This window comes from Peromyscus maniculatus, chromosome 6 (assembly GCF_049852395.1).
Source record: "Peromyscus maniculatus bairdii isolate BWxNUB_F1_BW_parent chromosome 6, HU_Pman_BW_mat_3.1, whole genome shotgun sequence".
In the NCBI taxonomy this organism is placed as follows: Eukaryota; Metazoa; Chordata; class Mammalia; order Rodentia; family Cricetidae; genus Peromyscus; species Peromyscus maniculatus.
The window spans coordinates 5,701,890-5,725,383 of NC_134857.1; the positions used below are offsets into that span (position 1 = coordinate 5,701,890).

The 23,494-nt window shown below is 47.7% G+C and overlaps 1 protein-coding gene and 1 long non-coding RNA gene across 4 annotated transcripts in view; both read right to left on the minus strand.

Moving 5' to 3' along the window:
• The window catches only part of LOC107401777 (uncharacterized), a 646,803-nt gene that overhangs the window by 43,412 nt on the left and 579,897 nt on the right, over positions 1 to 23,494 (minus strand). For all 3 annotated transcript variants that reach the window (XR_013051991.1, XR_013051989.1, XR_013051990.1), the window contains one exon: positions 15,203 to 15,491. This is a non-coding gene — a long non-coding RNA (uncharacterized LOC107401777). The remainder of the gene's footprint in view (positions 1 to 15,202; positions 15,492 to 23,494) is intronic.
• On the minus strand, positions 1,234 to 3,540 carry Sox2 (SRY-box transcription factor 2). Its single transcript, XM_006971105.4, has one exon. It carries the CDS (start codon positions 3,299 to 3,301, stop codon positions 2,342 to 2,344), a length of 960 nt encoding a protein of 319 aa, XP_006971167.1. The 5' UTR covers positions 3,302 to 3,540; the 3' UTR covers positions 1,234 to 2,341.

Consider the following 23,494-nt stretch of genomic DNA (forward strand, 5'->3'; position numbering starts at 1 on the left):
GAGAGAACCGGCTATGGCCGGTACCCGGCTACAGGGCAGAAAGCGCCGCAGGATCCTAACTTCTGCAGAGGTGCAGCGAGCGACGCTCTAGAAACAAGCAATGCTGAACTCCTAAGGACGCCCGATTCCTGGTTCTTGGTGCCTTTGGATAGAAGATGAGCGGAAATAGGGGGGAAAAAAGCCCGCCAGCGGCCTTGGATGCGCCAGAACCTGCCGGTTAGCTAATAAAGACCACGGCGGCTCCCCCAACTTTTCCGCTCCGGTCGAGAACACCGCCAGTCTCTCTTTACTTTTCCTGGGGCGAAAGAAAACAGCAAATCCAATCTCGTTTCCCCACCCTCTCTCCTCCCCTTCTCTCTACTACTGTAGTAAAACAGTTAACAGATCAAAAGCACAATCATGTCCAAATGTGATCAGAGCGCACAAAGCGAAATATCTACCTCGCAGTCGAGTTTTCTTCTGTAATATGTCTGTTGCCTGGCTTCTCTTTTGCGTGTAACCAGCTGCAGAGATTATCCGATTTGGGACTACAGGCTTGGACCCGCGCTGCCAAATTAAGAAGTGGAATCCGGGGTGGGGTGGGGGGGAGAAAGGGGGGAAATAAATAAAAAGTCCATGATAAGTAAGGGAATTTTGTAAGCCGGTCTTCGCTTTTCCCTCGCCCCAAACAGGAAAACGTAGAGGAGAAAGTTTATGAAGTCGGGAAACAAAGACAGAAAACCCCTGGTTTCCTCACACAATAGCAAGGCTAGTCACCCAAGCACCTACCCGGCAGAACACTCGGCCTGTCTACTTTGTAATTATTCCGATACAAGAAGCATCATTTTCCCCTATAAACCACATTTCAAAGGGCCATTGTGTTGTAAAGAAAATGAAAACAAACCCAGCCAACCTGGCTCTGATTTGGCTCAATACCCCCATCTGCTAAGCTACATGAAAATTTCAGAATCGACTCCTTCTGGCAACAAGTGGTACAAGCTAGCTTAAGCCCACATCGCACTTATTCACGCTGCTTAGGAAAGGAGGGGGTGGACTTACAATATATGCCTCTAGTTTCTATTTTAGAAATGACAGCGCATTTCAGTTTCCCGTTATTAATCATCCAGCCATCTTTTTCTTCTGCAGTTAATGCTAACAGACATTGCTGGTAACATCAAGCCTGGCAGCTCACTCAACACGGTATTCTAATTCCCCAAGAAGTTATGTCTAAGCACTGCTAGCTAAAGAAATGAAAGACTCAGGCATAATTCCAGTGTCCATATTTCAAAAATTTATTTATCTCAAACTGTGCATAATGGAGTAAAAACTTAAGTTGAAAATGTAGCTGTTATAAGGATGGTATTAGTTCAAATATATACATGGATTTTCGGCAGCCTGATTCCAATAACAGAGCCGAATCTTTTAAAATACATCTACAGAAAATAAAAGGGGAAGAACCTTAAAATATCACAATAAATTTACAGAAATATTACAAACCATAAGAAAATATTCCAAACACAGTAATTCCATATTTTTTATCTGAACAAAATGGAAAGGTGGGATTGAACAAAAGCTTTTATAAATTACCAACGATATCAACCTGCATGGACATTTTTTTTTGCCTTTAACAGTAAGTTAAAAATTTAGTACAATCTAGAACGTTTGCCCTTTTAAACAAGACCAAGAAAATGGTCTTGCCAGTACTTGCTCTCAAGTCTTCCTTTTGTACAATTTTAAAACTAAAATGTTCAAATCCGAATAAATTTCTTCCTTGTTTGTAACGGTCCTAAATTTAAGCTGCAGAATCAAAACCCAGCAAGAACCCTTTCCTCGAAAAATATTGGCAAATTCTCAGCTTATAAACAATGGACATTTGATTGCCATGTTTATCTCGATAAATACTGTACAAAAGTTGCTTGCAAATATTAAAACTTTTTTTTGTCGCTCGGAGTCTAGCTCTAAATATTACTGGTAAAGACTTTTGCAAACTCCCTGCGAAGCGCCTAACGTACCACTAGAACTTTAAAAAAAAAGTTTTGCGTAGTTTCTTTCTCCAGATCTATACATGGTCCGATTCCCCTACCCTCCCCGCCGCCCTCAGGTTTTCTCTGTACAAAAATAGTCCCCCAAAAAGAAGTCCCAAGATCTCTCATAAAAGTTTTCTAGTCGGCATCACGGTTTTTGCGTTAATTTGGATGGGATTGGTGGTCTTTTCCGCAGCTGTCATTTTGCTGCGGGTAATGAGATTTTTTTTTTTTTCCTTTTGAGCATATCAGATTTTTCTTACTCTCTTTTGCACCCCTCCCAATTCCCTTGTTTCTCTTTGAAAAGCTCTCCCCTTCTCCAGTTCGCGGTCCGGCCCTCACATGTGCGACAGGGGCAGTGTGCCGTTAATGGCCGTGCCGGGCACCGGGCCGCTCTGGTAGTGCTGGGCCATGTGCAGTCTACTGGGAGCAGCGGGCTCCGGCACCTCGGCGCCGGGGAGGTACATGCTGATCATGTCCCGGAGGTCCCCGGCCTGGCAGGGCGCCCTGGAGTGGGAGGAAGAGGTAACCACGGGGGGGCTGGAGCTGGCCTCGGACTTGACCACCGAGCCCATGGAACCCAGCGCCATGCCGGGGGTGCCCTGCTGCGAGTAGGACATGCTGTAGGTGGGCGAGCCGTTCATGTAGGTCTGCGAGCTGGTCATGGAGTTGTACTGCAGGGCGCTGACGTCGTAGCGGTGCATGGGCTGCATCTGCGCCGCGCCGTGCGCGTTGAGGCCCGGGTGCTGCGGGTAGCCCAGCTGCTCCTGCATCATGCTATAGCTGCCGTTGCTCCAGCCGTTCATGTGCGCGTAGCTGTCCATGCGCTGGTTCACACCCGCGCCCAGGCCGGCGCCCACCCCGACCCCGCTCGCCATGCTGTTCCCGCCCGGGGCCAGCAGCCCTCCGGGAAGCGTGTACTTATCCTTCTTCATGAGCGTCTTGGTTTTCCGCCGCGGCCGGTATTTATAATCCGGGTGCTCCTTCATGTGCAGAGCGCGCAGCCGCTTGGCCTCGTCGATGAACGGCCGCTTCTCGGTCTCCGACAAAAGTTTCCACTCGGCGCCCAGGCGCTTGCTGATCTCCGAGTTGTGCATCTTGGGGTTCTCCTGGGCCATCTTACGCCGCTGCCCCCGGGACCACACCATGAAGGCGTTCATGGGCCTCTTGACGCGGTCTGGGCTGTTCTTCTGGTTGCCGCCGGTCGCTGCCGCCGTGGCGTTGCCTCCGCCGCCGCCGCCCCCCGAAGCTTGCTGCGGGCCCGGCGGCTTCAGCTCCGTCTCCATCATGTTATACATGCGGGCGCTGGGCGCGGGCGCGGCCCGCCGGCGGCCGCCGACCCTCGGCCCGGCCGGGACTGCGGGGGCCGCGCGCGGGGGCCGGGCTGCAGGGGCCGCGGGCGGGGGCGTCGGCGTGCACGGCCCTGCGCGGAGATCGGGCGGAGAATAGTTGGGGGGAAGCGGAGCTCGAGACGGGCGAAGTGCAATTGGGATGAAAAAACAGGCGCTCTCCTCCTCGGGCCGCCGCGATTGTTGTGATTAGTTTTTGGAAAGGCTTAAGCCTCGGGCTCCAAACTTCTCTCCTTTCTTTCTCTCTCCTCTTCTTTCTCCCAGCCCTAGTCTTAAAGAGGCAGCAAAGTACTTTTCCCTTTTTGCAAACACTCTCTTCTCTGCCTTGACAACTCCTGATACTTTTTTGAACAAGTTAATAGACAACCATCCATGTGATGGGGGCTGTCAGGGAATAAATGGGTTTCCGGCGGCCAATCAGCGAGCGCCGGCTCCTGCGCCGGAGCCCAGCCTCGCCAGAGGGTTTTGCATGAAAGGGGGCGGAGCCTGCCGCGCCGCCGAGCCGAGCCCAGCAGAGCGCTGTGCCCGGAGCCGCGCGGGGGAGGCGGGCCCGCAGGCTGCAGCCGGCCGCGGGGGAACCTTTGTATCCCCCCCTTCCTCAGCAACAGGTCACGGCGCACGCCTGTTCGAAGGAAGTGGGTAAACAGCACCAAGGCGACAGCTCCTAACCCCTTTGCTACGGAATATTGGCTCCCTCTTGGGTACATAAGGGAGGATGGGGCGCGGGGAGCTGGGGCCAGGGTGGGGCAGGGCCCATGGGTGGTTCAGGGCGACCGTCCAACTAGTATTTCAGGAAGCTGGCAGGGCCGGAGGTGGTGTGCCATTGTTCCTCCGCTCATCCGCGGCACTGCTCTGGGTTCCAGCCCCTCTTCCTACCTTGGTGCCAACACCCACTCATGCCCTCTTCTCACAGTACAGACAAGAAGTTAGACCCAAGCCTCCGGGCCTCAGCGCCCTCCTGGCTTCCACGTCATCTGCTCGGTTCCCAAACTCGAGTCCTCTGCCCGTGTGGCCCACTGCAGAGCCGAGCTAGGGCCCGGCCTGGTTCACAGCCTTCTCCTAGCCTGACTCAGGTGTGGCTTAAGGAACCGCAGCACGTGTGTGTCCTCAACCCTAACTCCCTCCTCCACCAGCCAGCCCCATCCAGAGGGTGCAAAGGCAAAGCTTGGACTCTCCTCCCACTCTTCCTAACCCCCACCCCCGACACAAGAGGATTTCAGTGGTGGCGGTTTCAGATGAGAGCCTGGGGACGAAGAATCAACAGAAAGAGGCTCCCGAGCGCAGGCGATGGGGGAGGGTCACGCAACTTCCTGGCGTCCCACCGCGAGGCACGGAGGTGGCATTTGGGCAGTGCTCACAAACTCCCTCCCACGCAGCGTTCCCAGGAAGGGAGCTGCGCAGCCGGCGTTGCCCCTGCTGACTGGCACGGTGGTAGCCGCCAAGGCCCGGCCGAGTTGGTCTAGGGCAGAGAGAGAGGAGGCACTGGGGCCTGGGAGGCGCGGGGTTCAGAGGTACAGGTGCAGACAAAGTGCGCAAGGACAAGGCCTGCGGAACCCGGGGAGCCGGGCCCCAGCAACCCAGGCTGCCGGAGGATGGGCTGGGGGCGGGGGTAGGGGCTCAAGAATCTTGCCCGCCCAGGACCCGAGAGGGTAATTTTAGCCGATCTCCCATTGTCGAGACGTAAAGATTTCAATCGGCAGGCGCTCAAAAAGCCCAGAGCCACCGCACCACGTCCGTTACAAATAGGTAGTTTTGTTTCTCTTGTTGTCGCTACACGGAGTCAAACAAAGCCCCGTCTAAGTTTCCTTCCACTCTTGTTGGAACCTTTGTGGCTAAAATGCACTTGGGTACAAAAGGGAGGAGAGAAGGAAAAAAAAAAAAGTCCTGATGCCATTTTTTTCCTTGTTAAATAAAGAGCTTAAACCATCAGGGTTACTTTTTTTTTTTTTTTTCTTCTGCAATTCTCTCAGCCCCTCCTCCCCTCAACCACCCCAACTCGGCCTAAAGAAAGCGTTCAGAAGGGTATCTGCCGGCCACGCTCCGCATATTGTCCTTACAAACTGTCCTGTTTATTCTCCGCTCCCCAACACCGCTCTCCTCCCCCCACCCCACGTCTCCAATTCCTGGCCTCCCGGACTTGGCTGTTATTGTCACACTCAAGCTAAATACGTTCACTTGACACCCTGAAAAGTTGTGGTAAATAATTTTTGCAAACTTGAAAAAATTTCTTCTCTAATCCACCCTCTGCCTGCCCCAGGTGCTCCTTAAATCTTGGTTGCTCTAGCTCTTGGGAACCCGGAAAGGACTTATAGAAACGCGCAAATATTTGGGACTCTTCAAATTAAAGCATTGTTTTCAGCTTATTCGGGGTGTACTATTACGCTCAACACGAATCTCTGGAGACTACAGAAAAGGTTGAGCTGGGGAAAGCAGCCACCGACTTTTCAGTGCGCCTCGTTTCTGGGATGTGGCTGCTGCGCCCCCTGCTGGTATGTTTGCGTTTCCAAGCCTATGCTTTTACCTTTAAAAAGAAGGTGTGTAGAAATAATTAAAGTTAAAAAAAATGAGGAGGATGGAAGATCAAACTAATTACACATAATCTAAACAAAAGAAAAGTTAACATATCATATAAGCCGTGGGACCAAATCATAAGAATCAAATTTAATTTGCTTAACTTAGAAATGTACATAGAACCGCCAGATGAAGTGGAAGGTTAAACCAGGGGAAAATAGGTACAAATTATGAGATTCAACATATGAATGAATTATGATTGTCCGCGCGCCACGAAGGGCAGGCCGAGCATTCACTTTGTGATTGTGTATGTATCGGTAGGCGCTTAATAGCATTATCCTGAAAACTTAAAAAAGCTTATGGATAATTAAGTTTGAAGAAAAAAAATCCCAACGAGTTGATGTGGACAACGGTGGTGCACATTTATTAAGATAAATATTAATAATGGATATGATAAAGGAGCATCTTTTGAAAATATTGATAGTTTTCTCTCAAGGGTAGTAGTAAGAAGCAAATAGCACCCCTACCCCCCACCATCGGGATGGTGTACAACTAACTTTCAGATGAACGTGTTTGCACCTGAACTTCATCATAATGTACTTAAAGAGGGTAAGCGTTCTGGCTAGGTCTTTTGTTAATTGCTTTATCATATGAATAAACTATGGGAGTACATTACAATTGTGTTATCATTTGTAGTATTTATTTACAGCTTTATTTTAATTAAGCTTGCTGTACTTAGACTTATCGAGGTAATAAACTAGCTGTGGCTGGTATTTATGCATAATAATGTGCAATGAAATAAGATTAAAGAAGATGGTGATAGCAAAAACCATTTTTAGTTTATATTTTTAGAACATATGCATTTAAAAAATTAGATCACTAGCCACCCGATTTCAATCCAGCACCATCCAGGTCCCCTAAGTCTAATAATAACTGTAACAGCCCTAGCCCATGACAGAGGCAAGCCTCTTTGGGGTTCTAATAGCTGACTACAGTACCAGCAACAATACACTATTGACTAGTAGACAATCAGAAAAAGACTTGGAACAGGGTGCTTCATCCTCCGAGAATTTCAAATGTTGCCACTGGCATAGTTTATGAAAACTGGAAGTGCTTCATCTAAAGAGAATGTAACACTTCCCTTCCATGGGCAGCAAAAAGCTATACACTTTTAGACCAGCATTAGTAATTAGCATATGCCTGTAGTAATCAGATTTTATTTTGTTCTGCTATTGGCCCTAGCCAGAAGCCTTAACAGCTAAGCATAACCCAATTTTATTTAAAAATCTTTTAAGTCAGTTTTTCTCCTAAATGCTCCCTGTCCTCCTCAAGTGTTGTATCTGAAGCCAACTGACAATTTTGTGGAGGTGAGGGCTGTAGACTTATTTTTTTCTTCTTAGTGGCAAATAGAGGTTTAAGTTGCAGTAATTAGCGAGAACTAGCCAAGCATCTTACTATTATGATGCTTGTTAAAAACGCTTCGCTCCTGCATCTGCATTTGAGTGGGTTCCCTCCTCTCCTAATCTCCTTATGGAAATGAAGGCGAACGGCGGGGGACCTGCAGAGTCCCGGAGAATGCCCTTGTTAACTGGAATTTCTCAGCATCGCTAATTAGCAGAGTTTGACGACCACCAGTACTGGGGGAAAGCTCTGTTTAACCACTCGCCAGCCATTCCAAGGAAGAGCAGACTAATTTTATTTTGTAATTAAAATCTGAAAAGGGCCCTATTTGACAGTTAGGGCTATGAGAGTTTTATCTCCCCGAGAAATAATTACTGCCTTGATAACTCAATTTTCTGAAAAATGTCAACTCTGGGCTCCAAAAGTTTTAATTTCATTACATAAGGAAAAGAAGCAAGAAAAATAGGAGAAAATGTACAGAAAGGCTTTCTAATTCTGGAACTGGTTAAATATATTAGGAGCCAGCTTTAACCAAATGAAGCTCTCCCCCTCCTCTTTCTGTTATACACCACATTTCTCTAAATGTTAACCTTCTAACCATCTCTCGTGGACACGACGGTAGCAGGGATCCTTCTGCAGTGAAGGAAATGACATGGGAGCCTGGATTTTAAGAGGCAAGTAAAGCCAAAGTGAAGCCCAGAAACTGTAGGAAAGTTTGTGATTTTAAAAACCAAAGATACAGAGAATATTGTACCCGAGGCTTAGGGAAAGGCTGAAGAATCTGATGAGGTGAGAGTCTGTTTGTCTATCCCCTAATACTACAGGAAAACAGAGAGTTACATAGTAAGGACACTGGGATATGATGCTACTTTATAAAATGCTTCCTTCTGCCCTCTAAGTCACCAAAATGCCCAGTCACTCTGCTTGGCAAGTGGGGTACCACTCAGCTTCCGGAAGGACCAGAGCTTTAAGATTTAAGAAACACAGATGGATGAAGATAAAGGAATGCATTTAGAAGATTTATTTTCCAAATAAATAAACAAATATATAAAATCACATACATTCCAAAAATAATTAACAAGAAATATGCCAGAAAAGTTAGGATACAGAGAGTTGGGGTAAGAATTAGAAAATGAATCCCTTTGCTGTGAAACTTCTTCCTCTTTTCTACCCTGAAGTTCCCCTTACTGGAGAGCCCGGAGGGATACCTTAGTTTTTATACAGTATGACTTTGAGAATAATGGATGCTCTTTCACTCGTGCCTTGCCCATCCCATAGTCCCATGTACATTTGTTAGATTTCGGAAATGTGAAACATTATCGACAGGGACCATCACCCACCTTTCAAGATGCCACGAAGAACAACCACAAACTTCTACCCCTTTCTAGTTACCATATGGATGCAAGGTAGACTGGTAATTTAAAATTGCTTAATCATATTTTTTTCTTCTTGTGTGTCTCTCTTCGGGACCTTGCCTTTAATTTTCAGAAGTGGTATTATACACAACAAATGGACAAGGGGCTGTCAAAGCCCAGACCCAATTTTACCAAATAATTTCACTCAAGAGCTGCAAGGACCCTTGAACGCCGAGGAATGCAGAGCAGTCTGCACGCTGCCCATTGTGGCCATTCTTTTCCATGGAGTTCTCACCGATGGAGTAAATACATTTTAAAAAAGAGTTTGGCAGTTAGAAACTTAATATAGTCTCCTCTTGCTTTGAACTATATTATACCCCCCCCCCATCACTTTTTTTTTTGTCTTCTGGGTTGTATGTAAATAAAACATTATGGTTTACAGTGTTTCATATATTCCTACATGTTTCAGATATTCCAGGTCAATTATTTTCTGGGCAAAGTATTCACACCTCACTATTTTCATTTCCATTTTTTTTTTTGATTTATCAGTCATGAGATTCTGTTCCCACACCGCTGCTGCTGTCCAGAGGAAAATGTAGCTTGCTCATTAAATGATCTAATTGCTTTAAAACAGGAATTCCCCTGTTAAAGACAAACTGAGAACATGAAGAGTAGCCACAGTTGGTTTCCAAAAGTACTTGTGATTCTAAAAATCAGGAGAGATTGAGATCACCAGAGAGTCCAAATACTTCAGAGAGCCCTGGGTCCCTTTTGCCACCCCCAAATCAATGCCCGGAGGTCTGCGCCCACACCTGTTTGACAGGCAAACTATTTTGGGCAGTTCATCTTACCAAAGACATAATATGGCCTCCTTTGTCCAGTGGCCATGACTGCTTCCCTAATTTAAAGAAAAAGTTGTCCATTTAAAATTTTCTAGCTTCCATGATTTTGTTTAGTTGTGACATCTATCAGAACAAGAAAGCTAAGTCTTCCTTGAGGTTTTTCTGACTTATATTCAGTGACAGCAGTGCAGGTCAGTGACATTGTCACGGCTGCAGCAAAGTCCAAGTAGCTGGAACTCTTTGCCTGGATCTTGATCTGCTTTCCTGGGGTGACTTCCTATAACTTTCCGCTCTGTGCCACTCACAAGCTTCCTTTCTGGGAGCTCAACCCGATGTAATACAAACACCAACAGAAAGCAAGGGTCTCAGGCACCCCCAAGAGCAAGCCAAGGGAAGGGGGAGATCTGCTTTGCTGTAAAGGACGGGATGGTGCTCATGGGAAAGGCAGAAAGCGGTCCACCTGTAGCATGACAAGAAGGTAAAGCAAATCTGGGTGGCGAAAGTCACCCACAGTCACCACCAGACCTAAAAGAAGCCTTGGCTGCAGTGTGAAGAAAATCACCCCACAGTCACTACCAGATCTAAAAGAAGCCATGGCTACTTCTGGAAGGTTTGCCCGTGGCGCATGCATGCTAACGTGCTGTGAATCAGTGTGGTCCCATCCCGGGCGGGCGGGCTGGCATCCTTCAGGCCTTCTGTTGATACCAGGGGACGCTTCCAAAAGCTCTTCTAACCTCAAAAGCAATGTCTGAGAAGTCGGCCTTCCCAGAGGCCCACTTCTGCCTGTCCTCAGCATCCCCTTCCAGCCCAGGCTCAGAGAGAGCTGGGCTTCCGAACCCATCCCTGTGGAATTCTCAGATCGTTGGCCTGATAATCTTTAAAGGCTCCTTCTGAGCTGGGGCTCCGACTTTTATCTCTCCTCCCACCCTTCTTGGCTTTTTGTTGGCGGTCCCCACTCCTTTTTCCTCTTATGCTCCCCCCCCCTTAATTTGGAGATCACTGACAAGCTACGCTGTAATGAGTCCTTCAGAAACTGTTATGATCTATGGTGACAGTCTCCACACCTAATTCACAGATTATTGACAAGCACCGTGGGCTCAATGGTGTCAAGTTGTACTTGTGGTATCTACACCCTTCAGCAGCCCACGTAGCTCCTGGGCCCTGGTTCCGGAGCCACAGCCTGGGAGTTTATTTAGAGATGATCATCTATCTGTAGCCATGCTCCTGTCATCCTGGCCCGGTTCTCTCCCTGGCTCTTTGTCTGGGACTTGGATTCCAGGAACTGAAGGTTTTCCAGCATTTGAAAAACGAACAAGAAGAGTAAACTCAATAAACGCAAGCACATCCTCGAACCTGGCTCTTATTAATGAGCCTTGCCCCCGCCCCATCTCCAAATAGCCTGCCCAACTCCAAACCACAAACCCTGCTTCTCAGCGTTCTAAGCTTGGGAGGTAGGGGAGGAGGGGGGAAGGAAGGAAGGGTTGAGGACTTGGCCTGGACTCAGTGGACCTAAGCTGAGTTGGCCCACCCGGCTGGCTGGCTCACAGAACTCACTACTTTACAAAGCAGGGCGCCCAGCCAACCCGCCCGGGCTCAAGCCTGGACCCGGCGACTACAGACCCAAAGCGCCTGCCACGCCCCTAAAGGGTACAGTGCGGCTGGGGAGAACCGGCCGGCTGCCAGCACCGGGAGGCTCTGCCTTCTCGGAGGACTCAGCCCCTCTTTGGTCGCCTCCCTAGTCTCCAAAGGTGGAGGGGCCGCCTCCCCGCTGGCTGTCCTGGGTGTGGGATTGGAGCAGGGGCTGGGCCACCTGCGGCTGCAGAATCACAAGGCCATCGAGCACGGGTGGCGCGCCCGGGCCTGGCTCATCCCCCTGACTCAACTGCTTCTTGTTCCACCCAACTGTGCGCTGTCCTCCGACCTTGCGAAGTTGCGGACTTGCGGGCTGCACTCCTGGCCCCGCTGACCTTTGCCTAAGTCTTCCGTCCGCACGCCGGAGAGAAGGCTCTCCCACGGCCAATTCTTCCACACTCCCCAGTGGAGGTTGTCCACCCCTTTTGCAGTCTGCTTCAGAGGCAGGGTCTGTCTTGGCCTCTCCACTCCACTGCTCCGCGCGGCGAAATGACCGCAGCGCTGGGACCCGGGGCGCCCAAGAAGTGTTCTGAGTCTCCTCGGTGGGACTGAGATCCCAAGGCTAGTCCCAGGTTGGGATTTTCCTAAGCAGGCCTAGCCTCTCCGTGGAGCAAAGGATGAAGGTGCCAAGGCAGCGGCTCCTGATTGCCTATCATTTCGACAGAATGCCGGGTAGGGATTTCTCAAAAGGTGGATTTTCCCCCATCCTCCGACTTCCGATCCCGGGATCGGATGAGAGGCATGTCATCGCGAGGAGCAAGTCCTTTAAAAACAGCCTCGGATCCGCTAATCTGGAGGAGGAATAAACATATCCTCCACAGCAGACTTGCAGAGATACGGCATTAAATGTGCAGAAAGCCATTCTGTTAGGAAAAAAATCAAGCTAATTTCCGATAGCAAGCCCTAACCTTACGGTTAAAAGTTAAAACGGCAAACATGTCCCCGAAGTAGGAAATGGTCATTTTGTTTATGTAGCACTTGATGGCTTCTTTTTGATTTTCAACTAGACAAACCGACATTTTCTGCATTGTTGTGAATCTAGAGGCTGTGTTCTTTTCGCTTTCTGAATCAATCACAAGGCTACTTTTCTCTCCCTCGCTGACAGAAGTTACAGCTCTTTCTTACACAGACAGGTTTGGAAGTATTGAAAAACAAAACAAAACAAATAAAAACTGTTTCCAGTATAACTTGGATTCCTGACCAATAAAATTTATCACAGACCAACCTCCCCCGAAATTCTACATTGAGGTAAAAGTCGAAAAGATGTAGGACACCTGTTTGGCAGACAATAGCTGGGAATTAACCGATTGCCAGGGAGGAAAGTTTGATCAAGACTGGTTCAAGGAGAGGTAAATACTCGACGGAGAGACTGGACTTTTATTACACTCTGGAATGAATAATCAAATATAACGAGTAATTTCCAGAGACCCCAAGCACTTCACTTGCCAAAGCTCGTATCTGAAACGCAGTTGGCGGTTCAGCGAAGCACTCTCCACTCTGGGGTTATTTTGTGAAAAGCGGACGAGCGGCAAAAGCAGTTTTTATTACGTTTCTCTGTAGTACCACCGCACAACCTCTCAAAGAAGACCCCAAACCAGACCAGGATGGGGGGAAGCTGGGGAGTAGGGAAGAATGTCATTTTTTTAAAAAGAAATGGAAATCAAAAGAATATTTCTTTAGTTTTTGTTGAATTATAGTTATATTTTAAGGGCATAAAAACTTGTTTCCGCACCCCTACTTCCTTTTTTTTTTTTGAGGGCAATAAAGAGTTTTCTCTAACCCCAGGGCAAGGGCGGAAGCAGGTTCGGGGAGGGCGCTGTGCATCTCCCACTGCGTCCAATAGGGGGCGCTGGCACCAGACCGCGGAGTCGCTTCTCTACTGAGCTGCTCCTGGCCCCGACCGTGACAGCCGCTGGTGGGGTCGAGCGTAGAGCTTTCGTCTTCGCGGATAAAAAGAGATTAAAGACTGAATTCTTTGTGTGTGTGTGTGTGTGTGTGTGTGTGTGTGTGTGTGTGTGTGTGTTGTATAGAGAGGGTATCAGTTTTAACCAACTACGAAAATGTAGAGCTTTGATGTTATAAAGAAACTCCTATGGGTTGAAAAATTATAAGGTTTCTGAGGCAATACGGAGCTAGTGTGTGCGGAAATTATTTAATTAAAAATATATATTTCCATACGTCACACGATCCTTTGGAAGTACTTTAAAAGCTGACGTTTATCCTTTTGGCTGGGCTGTTAACCCTGCTCAGAGTTTCAAATACTCTCAGCTGTGTCGAAGGCCCTTCTGTTTATTTGAAGGGGGAAAAAGGAGACCCAAATATTTAACCCCCCCTCCCCGCCCCAAACAGTTACTGAACTTCTTCCTTCTCCTACTCTCTGTAAACAGGGGCAGTTACGTGACAGACACATTTTACCCTGTCGGTTCCTCAAAGCCGAGCGTAGATAACAAAAAACAGTTCTAATAGCAAGAACCTGGTGTTGGACCACAGAACCATCACAGTACAAGGAGAAATCTAAATAAAATTGTAACCCACCCACCCCCACCCCAACTTAAAAAAAACCTCACTACCCTTCACCTGTATTTAAATAGCGTGTCTTTAATTACAGCGGCGGGGGTTGCCCGAGGCTGGAATGAAATTAGCAGTCATTACGGTCCTTTAACTCCGTGGTGCTTTGATCAGCCCTAGATTAGTTTTGCGGGCCTAACAAAGACTCGACAGCAAGCGGTGGGCTGTAAATAAGACCGCGCGACCTGCCCTCCACACCTTCTCTCTTGTCAATCATAGCTCTATCATTCAGGCCGAGATTAACCTTTATCTACCAAAATTTTAAATAAAAAAAGAAGAAAAATAAAGAGGAGGAGGAGGAGGAGGAGAGAGAAGGAAAAGGAGAAGGAGGCGTAAGTACAGGCCCCTGACCACCGCACGCCTGGGTGGCAGAGGTCCCCAGGAGCCTCCTTGAACTGCGATGCTGGGCGGGGGTCCGGATGCAGGATCCGCACACGGGCCTTCCCAGGCACACTTCTCCGGCGGAGAAGCAGGCCCTCCCCGGTACTGCTCATCCCGACAGGGCCTCCCTCCACGAACCCAACCCATCCATCCATCCTCTCCTCGGCTTGGAGGGAAAACGCGTGTCTAAATCACGTGCACTGGGTTTCTGGGCTGAAAAACACCTATCTCTTCTACTACGTGCAGAGAAAAACAAATCAAAACAAAAACAAAACAAACAAACAGCAACAACAAAAAACCCCGCCGCAGCGGCAGCGACAAAACCCTTCCCCGAGCGTGGGATGGAGACGGCAACGTTGCTCGGTTGTCATTAGAGGGCGCCAGAGAGCAGCCCACCGCCCCAGCCGGCTTTCCCCAGCCCTCCCAGCTCCCAGCCGCGTCCGCCTGTCATTCCTTCTCAGGTAATATTTCTTGATGATCCTGCCCCCTTGCGTTTCTATCTCCCTCTATTCCAGTTGCATAAAGAATGAAGGTTCGCCATGTCCCCTGCCTGGCTTTTTTTTTTTTAATGCAAGCTCCCTCTCACCCCAATTACCGCCCCCACCCCCCAGTCCGGACAGCGATTGAAGTGAGCCCTTCAGGAACTGTACCTTTCATCGCAAGTCACAGCGGTCTGCTCAAGGCTCTTTGTAGGAGAGCAATACTAGAGTTTAACAGTTTTAAGATGGAAGCCCGAAATTTTTCATTATTGGATTTATCTATAGGGACTCGCGGATCTGTTTCTTAGTTTTTACTTAAAAAGAAACACTCACACCCCTTTCAAGCCACCTTGATTGCGTTCAGACCTAAAACTAACTGCTCAGAAGAGAATAAAATGTCATCTCAGTCCTGCATTTGTTAAAGAGATCTTAATTAGCATTTAATTCCCAAATTTAACATCTTCAGACTTAAATCGGCCTGTGTTAAATGACTACCACATAGGATGGTGAGCCAGATTTCTTAAAGGTCACAAAAAAAAAAAAAAGAAAAAGAAAAAGAAAAAGAAAAAGAAAAAAGGCAGAATGAGAGAGAGGGGAAGAAAGTGAGTGAGTGAGTGTGTGTTGGGGGGTGGGGAGAGGGAGCTAGCCTTGAATGTCAAAGTTGGGTTGCAAGCTACTTACGCGTCCATGCCAGAACAGGGTGTTGTCTTGTAGCAGTTTGATTGGCAGGTAAAAAAGCACTGAACGTGAGGGCCCCCGGAGCCTCTTGTCAGCCCAAGCTGGATCACTCCTCACCGGACGGAATGAGTTGAAGGAGCTCGCACGTCCCCCTCTTCCTCCATCCAAGGCACGGAGAATCCATTTCGGCTTTTCTTCCGCCAGTGTCTTCTTCCATCAGCCTGCTCCTGCCTTACCCGCACCGCCTCACACCAGCCTCCAAGACCTAGCCTAGCTTTGCCTCTGCAATCCCCTGCAACAAGAAAAATCGTTTATGGCTTAAAACCCCAAATGGCTGATTTTTTAAAAGAGAGAGAGGGAGAGGGAGAGAGAGAGGAGAGAGAGGGTGAGGGGGAGAGAGAGGGGGAGCGGGAAGAATGCACCCAGAGAACAACAAAAAGTCAGTTATCCTAACACTGCTCTGTCCCCCACCGTACAGAAGAATAAAAAAAAAAAAAACAAGCTTTATGTTTTTCAGTGGGTATTCAAAGATAATTTGATGCCATTGTTTCTGCTACAGATGGTTCTTTTAAATACAATAACACGGCTCTTTGTGCAGGCTACTCACAATAAAATCCAAAGCGTTCCCCTGAATAACCATTTTGTTCTCTCTTGTATGGGGCCAACAAAAGATGCCGTGAGGTAATGGGTTCTGTTTATTGAAGCCATAGAATAGGGGTTTGATAAAGATTTTTTTTTTTTAAAGCAGAAGACCTTGGAAGGTTGGGCTGATCTCTTCATATTTTTTGATTAAAATATTTGTCCAATACATTATTCCTTGGTGCAGCTGCAAGCTTCCTCCTCAATTCTTAATCAGCCCAAACATCTGTCTCTTGGAGGCTCTAAAAATCTGCAATTGTATCAGTCATGCAGTAACCTCATCAAACCCCAAGTCTTTAGGCTCACTGCAGGCTGGAAGGCAACGCAGCTTCAGTTGCATTTGGGTGAAAGGGAGATTGGGGGCTCGGAGACAAACCCAGCCCCACTGACTTAAGGGACGGAGCCTTTCCTCTCCCCAGGCTGGCTGACCATGCTACCAGACGAATCAGACACATGCTCATCGGCAAGGACTTCTTCTCTCCCCCGTCTGCAAGCATCTGCCACGTGCACGGGAGGGCAGGGGCAAGGCATGTTTCCTTTCTGGCTGGCCTTCCCTTCTGAAAATCCTAGACTGGGAACCCAGGTGTAGCGGAACCTGTTAAAGGTCCATCTCTAGCACTCAAGGGCCCCACTCCTAGCTCTCCATGATTCATCCCTAGCTACTTGTGACTGTGCAGGGTCTGAGGACGGGACTGCTGGCCATCCTCCAGCCTCGGCGCCTCAGCTCAGGGTGGCTCTTACAGCTAGCTTCTCCCTTTTTCTTTCAGTTCTGTTTCCTCCCACTCAGGAAACCCAGTCTCTAAATTCAAGGAAGGTCTGAACGAGCTCCCAGAGCTCTGACTCGGGGCAGGGGGGCGCTGCAGGAAGCGCTTAGTTTTTGGCTGGTCTATCTACCTTTCTGGAGACTTTGATGCCATTGCTCTTAGGCCCGCCAGAGCCCGGTGGGACAGGGACTCCTCATTCCCCTGACTTCTGCTCTCTGCATTATTTGGGGCAAGACAATAGTCTGGAAAACGCTTTTTATCTTAAAAACAAGTTTTCTGTGAATTTTCCAAATGCCCTCCATTATTACTTTTTCTTCCCATACATCTCCAAAACAAAAGATAAACATTCAAATGAATCCTTTAAAAAAATCCGATACCATCTTATTTTTTTCCTTTTGGAAGCAATTCTGTTATTGGTTTACAAATGGCCATCTCACAAGGGATTTGGGGAGGATGGTTACTTAAACACTAGAAACAGACAAAATCTTGGCAGCAAAATCACTTCATGAGTTATTTCCCAATAATTTATATTCTAAAGTATTTCTTTATTTTGAAATGGGTCTCACAATGCAGCCCTGGCTGGCCTTGTTGCCTCTGCTGGGATTAAAGGGGGTGCACCACTACACCCTGATTAAATTACTTATTGTATAAATTGTTGAGGTAAACATCCTCGTATAAATAAGAAAAGAATGAAAATGGAGGCAGTACTTTAAAAAGTTAAACATTTGAGGCTGGTTGAAAAACAGTGAGCCCCAAATGGGGTCCTGGGAGCTGAATGGTAAAGCCCTCGCCTAGCACGCATGAGGTTTTAGGGTCAGTCCCCAATACTGCCAACAAGAATGACAATGAGGGGACTGGAGAGATACTCAGTGGTTAAGAACACTGACTGCTCTTCCAGAGTTCATGAGTTCAATTCCCAGCACCCACATGGCAGCTAACAACTGTCTGTGACTACAAAATCTGACACCCTCACACAGACATGCATACAGGCAGAACACCAATGCACATAAAACAAAAATAAATAAATTATTTTTAAAAAAAGACAATGAGTGTGCGGCGAGGTAGGAGGGACCTTTACGATTGGCTAAGGGATGTGTGGGTGTTTTCTACTTGGAGCACTATGGGAGAGGGTGGGGCACACAACAGTCTGTAGGAACACTTCCAGTAACTGGGAATGAGGGAAGCAAGTGTGAAATGAATGCCCAAGTTGTCATAGCAACTAACTCTGGAAAGACCAGAGTGGACCATTGTACTTCTCTCTCTATGTTTCACTATTTAGACTCACCAGGATGGAGTCCCCTGTGTCCTCCCCCTCCCTCTCTTGACACTGAGGAATTTAGACCTAAGACTCTGCTCAAAGTGAGACATCCTGCATACCTTAGAATCTGTACCATCCCAGCCCTCAGTTTAAAATTAGTTGTCCCCTGTCTCCTGTTAAGTGACCAAGGAGGGGTGTGTGTGTGTGTGTGTGTGTGTGTGTGTGTGTGTGTGTGTGTGTGTGTAAGTTATCCAAAGTCTCAAAAGCCTTCATTCAACCATAAAGACACCAACATTGAGCTATGTAGGAAATGTCCTGGCAAGTGACAGCCCAAGAGGCAAACTGCCTTTGCAGATAAGGAATCTGGAGCCAGTGAAGAACAGGAAAGAGGAAAAGGTGGAAGGGGAGGGGAGGGGGGAAGAGAGAAGGCAGCAGCCAGGGAGGTTTTCGACAGTAAAGGGACAAAGCTGACTAGTCTTCCACACCCACCACCGCCATGTTTGGAGGAAACAGCCACCAGAAGGCTGCTAGAGAAAGGATGTACAGACAGGCACTTTGGGACTGAAGTCTGTAAATGCAAGATTTCTTGGGGAGAATGGGTTGGATTTCTTCAGAATGCTCATGGGTAATGCTCAACGGGAAACATTCAGGATGAAGAAGGAGGGAGGAAAGGAGGAGAGGAAGGTGGAGAGCCTTGTGGTTGAGGAATGCCACAGACGGCATCCGGGTTACAGTTAGTTGTCCTTTGAAGTCCGTAGCTCCAGTCTCCACAAGCAGTTAGCGGACAACCATTCACTCGCTGAACTACTTATCCATGCTTTCCTCATGGGAAGTAAGTCTGGTCCACTCCTGGTGCAGGGTCCCTGGCGTCTGTTTCCCCAGGGCATAACAGTGGTGGTGACACGCTGGCTGCTCTCCCTGGACCTGCCACCAGCCTTGGCCCTGCTAGTCACTGCAGGAGGCTGGATGGCTGCACTCTTAAAATGCCAAGGGCCTATACCATCCAAGCGTTCACTTGGATCTAAACCCAAACTACATGGTTGCCTGCTACTGCTCACTTGTAGGTGACGGGAGGGAGGCTACTGATGTGTGTCATGTTGTCCGACCCCCACCCCCCCACAAGACAGCTCATAGGGGCAGCAGCACCAGAGCAGAACCCAGTGATCCTTCCCGTCTGCCCTGCTCCTGCTATGACCAGCCTTACCCAATTTCTCCAGGTTGGAAAGTGGAGCTTTGGGTGGCCAGGCTGGTTCCCTGAGAGTTATCCCTGGCTCATGGTCCTGTGTGGCTCACTGAGGGCCAGGCCCAGATTTGAGTGAGTGGTCTCTGTTCCAAGGTGCAGAAGCCATTTGCAGGCCATAGCTTTCCAGTGTGTGTGTGTGTGTGTGTGTGTGTGTGTGTGTGTGTGTGTGTTGCACACACGGGTGTGGTGTATCTCTGACTCCAGGCTCAAACTCTGAAATACTTCTTCCTCTGAGCACACAGTGTGGCCGATCTGGTTTGGGGCCAGGAGCCCAGGGATTCTCCAGGCAGGGCTGGAGAGCAGTCACCAGGGAGGGAGGATCTTGGGTGTAAAGTCTTGCTGGAGAGACTGGGAACCTCAGAGAGGGTCAGGGAATCTGACTTGGAACAAGGAGTGGGCATCCGTGGAACCTGCAGGCTGACAGGAGGCCCCCTGATCAGCAAGGCCATCCTTCACACATACTCGGCCATCCTGTGCACATACTCGAGCACTCTCGGAAGTTCCTGCTGGTGACAGACAACTGATCCAAGAAAGGTGAGCTTTATAACTAAGTGGAAGTTTCAACGAAAGCAAGCGCTATTGGGAGACTGCATTGTGGCCTCCTTCATGCTTTCTTTCCATACATGAATCGAGATTATGCAAAACTGAAGCGGGAATCTATTTAGTTTTAACAATATAAACCCAGAGTCAGATATTAAGGTGAAAGCTGAAAGATCAGAGAAGCAGAGCAGCAGCCATGAAGCCGTCTTACCTCTAGGAATCCTCAGACCCAATGGGGGACCCTGTCTCTAAGTATCCTCAGACCTAATGGGGGGATTCTGTCTCTACTCACCTTATATTCCTGTCTCCACCTCCCTAGTGCTGGGATTAAAGGCGTGCACCACCACCGCCAGGCTCTTTCTCTTTTAGACTGGCTCAACCTCATGTAACCCAGGGTGGCCTTGAACTCCTGATATTCCTGCTTCCTCCTCCCAAGTGCTAGAATTAAAGGTGTGAACCACCATGCCTGGCCTCTATGGTTAACTAGTGGCTAGCTCCGCTCTCTGATCTCCAGGCAAGCTTTGTCAGAATACAAACAAAATATTACACAACATGAAACCATATGCTTTATCTGTATATTTGAAATACTTTTAATTTTGTTGGCTGCTGGTGGCGCACGCCTTTAATCTCCGCAGAAGCAGAGGCAGGTGGATCTCTGTGAGTTTGAGGCAGCCTGGTCTACAGAGTGAGGCCCAGGACAGTCTCCAAAGCTACACAGAGAAACCCTGTCTCGAAAACCAAACAAAACAACAACAAAAAAAGAAAGTGTAACTCCAGTTCCCAGGGATCCAACACCCTCGCCTGGCCTCCATGGGTAACAGGCATACACATGGTGCACATACATATGTATAGGCAAAACACTCATATACATAAAAAAAAAAACAAATCTTACACGAGCAAGAACAGGAACACAAACTCCTCCTGCCTCAGCCTCCTGCTCACTGGGGCCGCAGATGAGCAGCTCCACGCCTGACTGCATTATGTCCTTTTGAAGCTACCAGTGCATAGTTCTACCCGCTAAACTTGAGCTTTCTGAGCCAAAGTGCACATAATTCCAACCCACAAACACAGTCACAGACCCACGGCCACACGCAGTTTCCATGTATAAGAGTTTGGAAAGGCACCCCAATGGTAGCACTGACTTTCCGAAATTCCTCTGTTTCACAGGCACAAGAGTCGGCAGCTAGCTTGGGTGACTAACGTACTGGTATTTTGTCATTGTTGTTGAGACAGCATCTCAAACGGTCGAGGCTAGCCTTGAACTTGCTATGAAGTTGAGGATGACCTTAAAGTCATCCCCCTGCCTCCATTTCTCAAGGACTGGAATTACAGCTATGCACTGCTACACCCAGGATATCCACACCCAGGGCTAAGGATTGAACTCAGAGCTCTGTGCTTGCAAGGCAAGCGTCCTACCAAGAAAGTCCCCTCCTCAGCCTCATGAGTGAAAGGTAAATACATCGTAGAAGGTATTGCTGTGGCAGACTGACAAAAAAAAAAAAAAAAAAAAAAAAAAAAAGGAGGGTGTTCTTTGGGGATTTGTCTAGAAAGGAATTAATGATCCAAAAGAACATTTCAGGGAGAATTTCTATTGCTTTCTTCCAACAGTGCCTCCTTCCTCTTTGAAGAATGAACAGCATTTCATTCACTCAAGGGTGAATGAGAAAGGAACTAACCTTGAATTTGGACAGCAGATACCGTCTCTACCTCTCATGGTAGCATGTGAACTTGGGTTTACCCTATTCTGCTGTATTTATAATGTAAGAGATCCGTGAAAGGCCTGTGGCATCTGAGCTGGGAAACACACTTGACTTTCTCACCTGGATCTGGAACAATGTCTGGACTTTAGAATTCGATAGACTGAGGCCCAACGGACTCAAGCAAGTGCCATTGCGTGCTGACTCTTGTGAGCAGGGGAGGAAACTGGCTCTTCCCGGAAGACAGAATTTTCCTTTTCCCACCCCGACCCCTGACTATTCTGTAGTATTTGGGTTGGGCTGCTGTGGAACTCACTGTGTAGCCAGTTTGGCCTCAACTTCTTAATCCTGCTGCTTCAGCCTCTGAGGCTCTGACTGCTGAGGCAGTCTCTTCATTTGGTACCTCCTTGGGATCTTTGATATATACATCTGTATCTTCCTTCACACCAAAGTTGGGCCTAGGGTTTATATTTTTTTCTTTCTTTCTTTTCTTTTCTTTCTTTTTTTTTAATTAACATTTTTAGAGCTTTATTGGGAGGAGAGAGCAGAAAGAGAAGGGGTTTATATTGCTTTTATTTTATTTTTGAGACAGTATATCCCATCTTGGCCTCAAATTCTTTTTTTCTTTTCTCTTCTTTTCTCTTCTTTTCTTTCTTTCTCTCTCTTTCTTTCTTTCTTTCTTTCTTTCTTCCTTCCTTCCTTCCTTCCTTCCTTCCTTCCTTCCTTCCTTCCTTCCTTCCTTCCTTCCTTCCTTCCTTTCTTTCTTTCTTTTTTTTAGCTGAGGACCGAACCCAGGGCCTTGTGCTTGCTAGGCAAGTGCTCTACCACTGAGCTAAATCCCCAACCCCCTCAAACTCTTTATATAGCTGAAGATGGCTTTGAACTTCTGATGGTCCTGCCTCTATCTTTCTAGTGCTGGGGTGCAGGCTTGAGCCAGCACACCGCGTTTATGCAGTGCTGGGATTCAGGCTTAGGGCTTTCTCACATACCATCACATCCAGGCTTTCGCTAGGCTGCACTGATCCAGGTCACAGTTCCATGGCTTTAGATTAGACAGGTCTGAGGATGTTCCAGCCTTAAAGTCCCAGCCTCAGAACCAAAAGGGCTGGGAGGGAAGTACAGTAATAACAGGCCTTATGATTGCTAATTCACCTCATTAATGAGTGTAAACTGGAGAACATTTATATTTTATATTTGTTTTGTCTCAGAAAGGCAACAGAATACCTCACTTTCCATGAACTTACCCCCCAATCCCCATGGGTGATTCCTTACATCACAACTGTCCTTCAATGTTGGTAACCCTTATTTTAAAACAGGAAAATATAAAATAAACACTGCTATTTTCATAGGGACTGTGGTGAGTTGAATTTGTATTTCATAAAATTAAACATATGGAGAACAAGGTATAATAGATTTTTTACACTTTGGCTGCCGACGTGGCAACGGTGGCCAGCTCCTCTCACGGGCAGGCTTGTCAGTGGTGTGTTTACTAGCTTATTTGAATTAAAATAAAGCTTTGCTTCTGCTGACTGCACGGCATTATCTATGAGACCGTAATCCTTCGAGCAAATCCTGTATCTTCTAGAACTGGCTCTTTTGTTTGGGATTTACTGAGAGCTTAGTTTATCACAAAGAAGAAGGAGGCATCTTTCTCCTCCTCATAATTAAGTGTAGGGACTAACTCAGAAACAAACCCGGAGAGATGCACTATTTAGAGTTATATTTCTATGCAGAATGGGGAGGGGACGGGCGGGTAAGTGTACTACAGGATTCCAGCCCATTAAAATTAAGAGCAGCAGCCAATGAGGCACCGATGGCCTGCTCACGGGGCAGCGATTCTGTGGGAAAGATCTGAAAGCATGTCTGCACAGAGGAAGTTGCTTCACGTCAGCCTTGAGACGGTGTGCTGTACTTCCTGGGTGTCAATTTGTCTCTTCTTCCGTTATGCCAAGAGGCTGCCCAATGAACAGTTGTTCCGAGCAGGGTTGTTAAGTGAGAAATACACAGAGCAAAAAACTTTGGTTCATTAGGAAAAATAATACAACTTTTCCTCCCTAGAATTGTCACCACTTTGCCTCCAAGATGCAGCCGATTTTTAGCAAAATTCTGGCTTCTTCCTAAGATTCCAGGCAAGCTTCCACATGTACAGATAAC

What these genes read in the sequence shown, in the direction of transcription:
- Sox2 (XM_006971105.4), bottom strand. Translation starts at nt 3,301, where the DNA reads ATGTATAACATGATGGAGACGGAGCTGAAGCCGCCGGGCCCGCAGCAA.